The sequence below is a fragment of the Ochotona princeps genome, chromosome 33, assembly GCF_030435755.1.
Source record: "Ochotona princeps isolate mOchPri1 chromosome 33, mOchPri1.hap1, whole genome shotgun sequence".
Classification (NCBI taxonomy): domain Eukaryota; kingdom Metazoa; phylum Chordata; class Mammalia; order Lagomorpha; family Ochotonidae; genus Ochotona; species Ochotona princeps.
In genome coordinates, this window is record NC_080864.1 from 3,278,961 (window position 1) to 3,287,684 (window position 8,724).

At 66.4% G+C, this 8,724-nt stretch overlaps 2 protein-coding genes across 2 annotated transcripts; one reads left to right on the forward strand and one right to left on the reverse strand.

Annotated features, from left to right (window-relative positions):
* Positions 1-754: 754 nt before the first annotated feature.
* On the reverse strand, positions 755-2,087 carry VMAC (vimentin type intermediate filament associated coiled-coil protein). Its single transcript, XM_058657818.1, has 2 exons — positions 1,832-2,087; positions 755-1,339 (listed from the first exon to the last, which is right to left on the reverse strand). The coding sequence occupies exons 1-2, from the start codon at positions 1,996-1,998 to the stop codon at positions 1,030-1,032; spliced, it is 477 nt and encodes a 158-aa protein (XP_058513801.1). The 5' UTR covers positions 1,999-2,087; the 3' UTR covers positions 755-1,029.
* A 540-nt stretch (positions 2,088-2,627) lies between these two features.
* NDUFA11 (NADH:ubiquinone oxidoreductase subunit A11) lies at positions 2,628-6,705 on the forward strand. Its single transcript, XM_004595601.4, has 4 exons — positions 2,628-2,755; positions 5,591-5,683; positions 5,798-5,920; positions 6,521-6,705. The coding sequence occupies exons 1-4, from the start codon at positions 2,659-2,661 to the stop codon at positions 6,631-6,633; spliced, it is 426 nt and encodes a 141-aa protein (XP_004595658.1). The 5' UTR covers positions 2,628-2,658; the 3' UTR covers positions 6,634-6,705.
* Positions 6,706-8,724: the final 2,019 nt, after the last annotated feature.

Sequence of the window (8,724 nt, forward strand, 5' to 3'; positions counted from 1 at the left end):
GTGTGAAGGGGGTTGCTTAACCTCCCAGTGGGCCCCTTCAGACTGGCCACCCCTAGCTCCAGTACCAGGAAGAAAGGCTGAGGACCCAGGCCAGAAAAGCTTATTCTTTATCCGGTTTATTCTTGAGCACGCACAGGCCACGGCCTGCCTGCTCCAGGATTCATCTGGACGGAGAACGGGCCGTTGTCCCCACGCCAAGGCACCACCATAGGACTGCCAGACAGGGAGGCGGCGAGTGGCCGCTGCTCTTCCCCATCTCCTGGCAGGACAGCTTCCCTGAGTGAGGCAGCCGGGCCCGGGCTGCTCGCAGGCAAGGCACAGGTCTCTCTCCTCTCCTGGTCTCACAGAAAACAGGGCACCCTGCGCACCTGGGACGGAGAGACAGTTGTAGGAACAAGGGCTTACGAAAATAGCATTTCAGGAGGTATAAGAGGGTGTAGGTTGTTGGCTGTCACTCCCGGGCTGGGACAGGCACTGGTGAAACACGTCACCGCCCTCAGGGAGCTTACGCCATGACAGTAAAAGTCTTGGAGATGGCCAACCGGGCGGGCGGTGCAGAGCTTGGGCCACCCTGTGCAAAGGCCCTGAGGCAGCCTCACCCACCTGCTCCCCAGCCCAGGCTGACAGCTGACACAGGGGACCAGTGCAGAATGGCTGAATGCTCCCAGCTCTGGTGTGGGAGGAAGAGGTAAGAGAACCCTAACCCTGGGCTCTGACAGGGTGGGTGTGGAGCCGGGTGCCCACACCAGCCGCCCAGCCCCCCACAGGGATGTCTAGGCTGGGCGGGCAGCCTCGCAGGGATGGGCCAGCGGAGCAAGCCATCTGGGCCAGGTCCAGCCTGGAGCCCAGGGCAAGTCTGCATGTTGCTGCCGTTCCAGACAGCCGTGGGTAAAAGAGTTGTTGGTTTGTTTTTCTTAACTTGGGGTTAAGCCTGTGCCTTCAGTCTGAGCGCCCCGTTTGAGAAGTGCTGGTCACCATGTCCAGACAGCCCCAGCGCAGCCTCCAAGTTCTGACATCCGTGCCCGGAGCTCACACCGTGGTCCCCAGGGCCTCAGGCTGTAGCTGCTCGCTGTCCCCCTCCTCCCCTCGGCTGCTGCTGTTGGCCAGGGGCGGCCCAGGGCCCCCAGGGTCAGCAGCCGGCAGGGGCCCCAGGCGCTCGGCCTCCGCCAGTGCGGCCAGCAGCCCGGCCAAGGGTGGCCGGCAGCGACACATGTCCTGCAGCAGCTGGGCGCGGGGCTGCAGCTGCCCGATGAGCTCGTCCCGCTGGCGCACGGCGGCCTGCAGGCTGTGCACGGCGGCCTCCGAGGTCAGCAGCTGCTCCTGGAGGGCGGCGATCTCCCTGGGGTGGCGGGGAACGAGAGTGTCAGGGTGCTGGGCTCCCCAAGATCTGTGCCACCCCTATGCGTCTAACCCCAGATTCCCAACTCCGCCCACCCTTAGGGCCAGGGGTGCTGGTGGCATTCCCTGCCCGCCGTCCACACTGGAGGGTCCGGGGTCCGGGGGGCAGCAGGTGATGGCTCTGGTGCGTGGGCCCCTGCCGCCCTCGGGGGGGAGCCCCGGACGGAGCCCCGATGCAGCGGGCCTGGCTGCCGTGTGCACTTTCGGGGAGTGAAAACTAAAGTATCGGCACGATCCGGTCCACCCCCAGGTAGGTGGTCTCTGATGCCCGGGGTGGAAGGCATCTCTGGCGTCTAAGTCCCATCATGCGCCCTTGTGTCCCACCAACGTTCCCCAGCCCAAGTTTCTAGAATGTGCTCGCCATCCCACCTTGAGGTGGACGTGACCGCCCGCCCGTCCGTCCGCCCTCTCCAGCCTCCGCCGGGCCTCTCACCGGTCCTTGGCGCGCAGCTGCTGGTCGTGGCGGGCCAGGCGCTCGGCCTGGGCGCGCAGCGTGCGTTCGGCCTCGTCCAGGCGCCCCTCGAGCTCGGCCGCCCGCCGGTGCACGGCCGCCAGGTGCGCGTTGGCCTCGCGGATCTGCAGGGCGGGCGGCGCCGCCATCACCCCGGCCGCGCGCTGCCGCCCCGCCCCGGGAGGCCACGCCCCGAGCCTCCGCACCGCGCCGCCATTGGCTGCGGCCCGTTGCCCGACATCCCTACTGGCTCCCGGCACCGTCAAACCCCGCCCCTGGAGCGGCGCCGATCATGATTGGACAAGATGCAGAGGGACACGCCCCTGAACCCAGCGCACGCTTCTTCCGGACTTGAAGCTGACGCGACCACAAATTGGGCTCATATCCTAGCTCTGGGATTGGTCCCTTTCCCAAAAAGCCCCGCCTCCTGCCCTGACTCCTCTCCCAAATAGTCGCACGCGGCTGATTCGGGCATGGCGATTGGCCGTAGGGCCCGGCCACGCCCCCTTATGGGTTCTGGCACGGGGAGGGCGCCCATCCCCGCCCCATAGTCACCTCCCGGTCCTCACCGGGGCCTGCGGAGAAGCAGCCTCGGTCCCAGCGGCTCCCCGCGCCCGCCCGTCTTTCCCGCTCGCCGTCCGCCTCCGTTTATCGCTCCGGGACAAGTACTGGCAACGCCCTGACGCCAAAGCCTGCAACGCGCAGGCGCAAGACTCGTGTTCCCATTTCCACGCCCCTCCTTAATAAAGTTGCGCCCTGGTTGCGGGTCTCGCGAGAGGCAGTGCCGGCTGTCCTTGGGCGCGGGGACTATGGCGGCCACGCTGCTGCGGCAGTTCACGGACGTCCCCGATGGCACCGACTGCCACCGCAAGGCCTACGCCAGCACCGGCTTGGGCGGCGCCGCGGGTGAGCGCCGGGGGCGCGAGGGGCCCGCGGGAGCAGCCTGGGGTCTGTCCGTGGCCAGAGGCGCCCGTGGAGGGGTGCTGGGGTGCCAAGGCTGAGTGGGGCCCCCGGGGGTGCAGCCTGGGGGCGCCCACGGATGGGTGCTGGGGTGCCAAGGCTGAGTGGGGGATCCTGGGGGTGCAGCCTGGGGTCTGTCCGGGGCCAGGGGCGCCCACGGGTGGGTGCTGGGGTGCCAAGGCTGAGTGGGGGATCCTGGGGGTGCAGCCTGGGGTCTGTCCGGGGCCAGGGGCGCCCACGGGTGGGTGCTGGGGTGCCAAGGCTGAGTGGGGCCCCCGGGGGTGCAGCCTGGGGGCGCCCACGGATGGGTGCTGGGGTGCCAAGGCTGAGTGGGGCCCCCGGGGGTGCAGCCTGGGGGCGCCCACGGGTGGGTGCTGGGGTGCCAAGGCTGAGTGGGGACCCCGGGGGTGCAGCCTGGGGTCTGACCGGGGCAAGGGCCAAGGCTGAATGTAGGGGTACGCGGGGAGGGAGCAGTGGGGTTTAAAGGAAGAGATCTTACCTCTGCTGGGTCACTCCCCATTTGGCCACAGGGACCTGGCCAAGTCCTGGTCTGCCAGGCTCTCGGGCCATCTCTGCCACATGCCAGGTGTGTTAGCAGGAGCCTGATCCGAAGGGGAACGCCCAGGATTCAAACGGTCGCTCCCTTGTGGGATGCCAGCCAGTGTCCCGGGCTGGTCCTGCTGTACCCCGAGGCCTGCCCACGCACATTACACGGTGCAGGCAGGCAGGGGTGGGCTTCCAGAGTCACGGCTGGTGGATTAGGGAGGGCCAGAGTGGGTGGTGGGGTGCGTGGCCCCCCAGTGGCCAGTGCAGGAGAGTTAGCAGTGCTCCCTGGCCTGGGTGCTCCCCTGTGGGCCTCTCCTGAGGGAAACGGGGTGCTTTCCATGTGCTTGCCTGACATAGGGTGCTGCTTGGTGGCCAGGAGCCTCACGTCACAACTTTCCCAGCACCCCAGGAGCGCCAGTATCTGGGAGTGCGCAACAACTGACCAAATGAATGAATGGGGAGCCTGTTTGAATGAATGACTGTGCTGTCCGGGGGAACAAGCAGGTGTATGTCTCTCAAAGTGCAGTCATGGGGGGCTGGGACAGACCTGCTGTGGGGGCCCCTGGGCGGTAGAGTGCCTCGGATCCCTGTGTTTGGGGATCCCTGGGGAATGTGGTGCAGGGAGCTGTCCTCGGCCTTGTGCCATAGTCACGGCGTGAGGTGGCAGGTCTGCCGTCCCCCCTGCAAGGACTTGGAGGTGATGTGGGGTGGTGGGGCCCGCACGCTTCTTGGGAGTGTGCTGCTCCTGTTGGGGTGACACGGTCCTGAGCCCCCAGGGCTGGCCCAGGCCCCACACTGGGTGCTGGATGGGCCTGGGCAGATTGGGGGCCCCCGGGCCAGCCCGGCCCTTGCTGTCACCTGGGAGGGCATAGTGACCCAGTGGGTGGCAGACTCTTACATGAATTTTTTAAAAATGACTTTTTTTTTTTCCTTTCATGGTTTATTTATTTTTCTTGGAAAGTCAGATAAACAGAGAGGAGGAGACAGAAAAATCTTCCATCCACTGGTTCACTCCCCAAGTGGCCGCAACAGCCAGAGCTGAGCCGATCCGAAGCCAAGAGCTTCTTCCTGGTCTCCCACGCGGGTGCAGGGTCCCAAGGCTCTGGGCCGTCCTCCACTGCTTTCCCAGGCCACAGGCAGGGAGCTGGATGGGAAGCGAAGCAGCCAGGATACGAACCAGCACCCATATGGGATCCCAGTGCATGCGAGACAAGAACTTTAGCCACTAGGCTACCTCGCCCGACCCAAAATTGACCATTTTTAAAATGTTTTCACAGAGTGACCTGAAAGACAGTGGCAGAGATGGAGAGAGAACGTGATCTCCTGTCTGGTTGTCCATTCCCCAAAGATCTGCCAGGGCACCGGGCTAGGCTGCAGCCAGGAGCCGGGAGCTCCATCTGGGTCTCCCGTGTGGGTGCAGGGACCCCCGGCCTCGGCCCAGCCTCTACTGCCTTCCCAGCCGCGTTGACCAGGAGCGGGATCCCCTAATGGAGCAGCCAGGACTCGAACCAGCGCCCCAGTGTGGGATCTGGTGTCAGTGTTGTGGGCGGGGTCGTGGGTCACAGTGCTGGTTGTTTGTAATTAAAGAAAAAAAAAAAAAAACAGTAGCTTTACTGCCTCTGGAAAGGCCCCCCAGATCCTGTGTGTTCCAGGAAGCCGGAGTTTGGGGGCCTGGGGTGGAACCCAGGCTGAGAAAAGGACCCCCCACCCCGTCATCCCATGGCATTTGGGCTGTGCTGACCCCCCAGCGTCCCTGTCAACAGCGGGGGCTTTGTTAGGGATCAGTAGGGAGAGGACAAGATGGGGAGCACTGTGGTGTTTCATGGCAAGGAATGGGGGGGCGGGCACCCCAGCGCCCACCCTGGCTTCACCCAGGCCAGACCCTGGGCGGGCGGCGAGGGGACGCACTGACCGGGTTGCCGAGGCCAGGAGGGCATGGGCTGCGGCCAAGGCATCCAGGCGTGAGGGACGGGCCCAGGCCCGAGCCGCCAGCGGGGAAAGGGGGGCAGGAGCGGCAGGAGGTGTTGGCAACCCCGGGCACGCGGCCAGGGAGGCAAGGAGATGGCTGCCAACCAGGATTAGCCCGGGAACCCCAGGGCGCCGAGATAATGGAGCCTTTGATGGCAGCCAGGAGCCCGTGGCACGTGCCCTGCGTGGCTTAAGGAGAGGGGAAGGGGGGAGCGAGGAACCTGCTGGGCCAGGGACAGCACCGAGTGGTCCTCGCCTCCCTCCTAGGCCTGGCCATCTCCGCCTACAGCCTCGCACTCAATCCTGCGGGCACCGTCCTCGAGGGAGTGGCACGGGCCGGACGTCACACGTTCACTGCAGGTGCGCGTGGTCTGGGCTTGGGGGGCACCGGGTAGGGCTGCTGGGGCCTCCTGAATTCTCCTCGAGGGGTTCCTCCCACCCCGGTCCCCTCACCAATAACTTCATCTCCCGCAGCTGCCATCGGAGCCATATTCGGCCTGGCGTCGTGCGTCAGCGCCCAGGTCCGCGAGAAGCCGGATGACCCCCTGAACTACTTCATCGGGGGCTGTGCCGGAGGCCTGGCCCTGGGAGCACGCAGTGAGTGGTCACAGTGAGCCCTGACCTCTGCCTGGGCCTGTCCCAGCTGCACCAGCCTCGGGGGGAGGGGGACCCCGCTGGCTCTCGCTCTGCCCCGGGGACTTTGCGTGTGCCGTGCCAATGCTGGAATGCCAAGATGCCCGCTCACCCAGCCCCCACCCCCCACCCCCCACCAGTGCCAGGCCTCTCCCAGCACCCAAAGCAGTGCAGGGCCAGGGGCTGCTCTCCGCCCCACCCCGGGCAGTGGCTCCACGTCAGCCTTGTAGACTGCCCTGTGGGGGCAGATGGAGGCCAGATGCCCCCGAGGTGGATGAGGGCTGCCATCAGAGAGGCCCTGGGGGCCCCATTTCTCACCAGGAGCCCTGTGGAGGTTGGGGGCTCCCTCCCCTGCCCCGCCTCCCTGTCCCTGTGCAGTGGGACGGGGAGGGAGTGGGATGGGCTGTGCACAGCCAGCTCCCCCAGCCCAGACCTGCTCCTGAGCCTCCTGGAAGTTGAGGTGACTCAGGCCCACGAGGGCCTTCGCACTGCCCTCCACGTGGCTCGGGGGTGGGCACGGGCTGTGGCTGCGAGTGACTGACTTCGCCCCCTCCCCTCCCACAGCTCACAGCTATGGGATCGGAGCCACCAGCTGCGTGTACCTGGGCACCATGGCCGCCCTGGTCAAGATGGGCCAGCTGGAAGGCTGGCAGCTGTTTCCAAGCCCCAAGGTGTGACCTCCGCCGACTGCAAGCCCTGGGACGGGCGGACACATGTGCGGCTGGAAATAAACCCCATGTGTACGCGTGTGTCGGGAGTCTGTCCCCGGGAGCCACCCTGCGAGATAAGCCTGCATGGCGCATGCAGGCGCCAGCCGGGCCTGACAAGGCTGAGGGCGCCAGCTTGTCCCTGGCAGAAGTGAGCGGGTGTCAGGCAGGGGCCAGAAGGAGGTACACTGGGGTTGGGGGGCAGGCCTGGCCAGGGTTGTATACTGGCCATCGTGCACATCTGGGCAGGAGTCCACACACACGGACCCACCCTCGAGTGTAGACCGGGCCCTCCCTGCTGCGTGTGACCAGCCATTTTTGCTCCGGGCCTGTCCCCAAAGCCAACAGTGTGGCAAACACACCCAGGCCCCCACGCACAAGCCCGGCTCCAAATTCCTGGGCGTTGGAGCGGAGAGCCCTGCATGGCCTGGCCCAGACCCTGTGGGACGGGGCGGTGGGGGCTGGGGAGGAAGGTGACAGGGTTAGCCAGGTGAGGGGCGGGGGCCCGTGGCGTGCCTCACAGCCGTCGCCACCCGCTGCCTGTCAGGCGAAGTGATTTAGGGGGCCCCGGAATGCTGGCGCGGTCCCGACCCGGCTCCAGGCGCCTTTTCCCCAGAACTGGCGCAGCATTGCTGGCAGCCGCAAAGGAAAGCCAGCAGGCTCCAGCACGCCCCGATGGGCCATAAATTAGGGCTCCCAGGCCCCACCCAGGGGGGCAGAGCTGTGCACCGCAGCCCGGGCAGGGGCGGCCCTAAGACCTGGGTCATCGGGAGTGAGCAGCAGGGGGCCCCAGCCCTCACTACCCCCCTTGCTACGGTGGCCTCAGCCCCTGCCCCCGCCACTGTCCCCCAACTCCAACTGGGCTCAGCAGAGCCCACTCCCTCTCCTGTGTCACCATTGGCCCCTGCTGAGCACAGATGCTCTGGGCTCGGGGAGGACCTGGTCTTAGGCCCCTCTTGGTGCTCCCCTGCCTCCGTGTCCACTGAGCCATCTTCCACCCTGCCTGCTTCAGGCCCTTCAGGACAGTGAGCTACACACCTGGTCTCCCCACTACCGGCAGCATACACCCCAGGCTCCTGCCAGGTCTGTCCCCCTGATGGCCGGCAGGGGGCAGAGCCCACTATGGCCCGGCCCTTGCGATGCTGGCTAGTGAGAAGTGGCAGCATCTCTCCTTCCTGGCTGCAAGCCCCGCCCTGTATCACCTGTCCTGGCCATCCCCAGGTAGAGGCCCTGAGCTGGCACTTGCCCAGGTCCCTATGGCCCTCACTCCAAAGCCCTTAGAGAGCCCCCTGGGCCTGCCAGCAGGCGCATCCCACCTCCCAGCCTCTGCATCCGGCCACACTCACCGCCCACCCACCCTGGCCTTTCTGGGCTGGCCGCCAGTGCCGGGTGGGCCCCCCCCAGCGTGAGGCCAGGGAGCCGCCAAAGCCAGGCCTCCTCGCCCATAAACATTTACTGGGCTGGGAGGAAGGGTGAGTCCTCCCTGCCTCACATGGGGAGGACTCGATCCAGAAGCCCCCAGCGATAGGGTCGGCTGTGAGCCGGAGAAGGAGCCCAGGCTGAGGGCTCCCTGGAGGCGGAGTGATGGCACAGTCTCCAGGAGCGAGGCCCCCTGGGCTCCTCCCACGTCCTGATGGAGACGGGGACCCACAGCTGGGAGGGTGACAGAGATGTCCTGCACAGTCCCAGGCCAGCAAGGACACGGGCCCGGAGCTGGACCGTATGGCCCTTGCTCGGAAGGCAAACCTGGGCACCGTGACACAAAACAGCTGCCAACGGGGAGGCACAGTGACCAGGAGTTCGGGGCTGTCCGCTGAGCGCTGCAGAGTGTGGCCTCAAGGGCCTGGCCCCGTGCTTGTAGTGGTCGGGAAGGACCCACAAGGCCTCTGAGAAGGAGCCGAGGGGGTGGCGGGTGGCCACCAAGCCCCCCGCCCGCAGTGCCTGCCGTCCACGGTGGAGCACAGGTGCAAATCCCGGCTGCTCCGCTCGCACCCCGGCCTCCTGCTGAATGTGCCCCTGGCAAGGCAGCGGAGGATGGCCAAGGGCTTCTGGCTCCTGGCT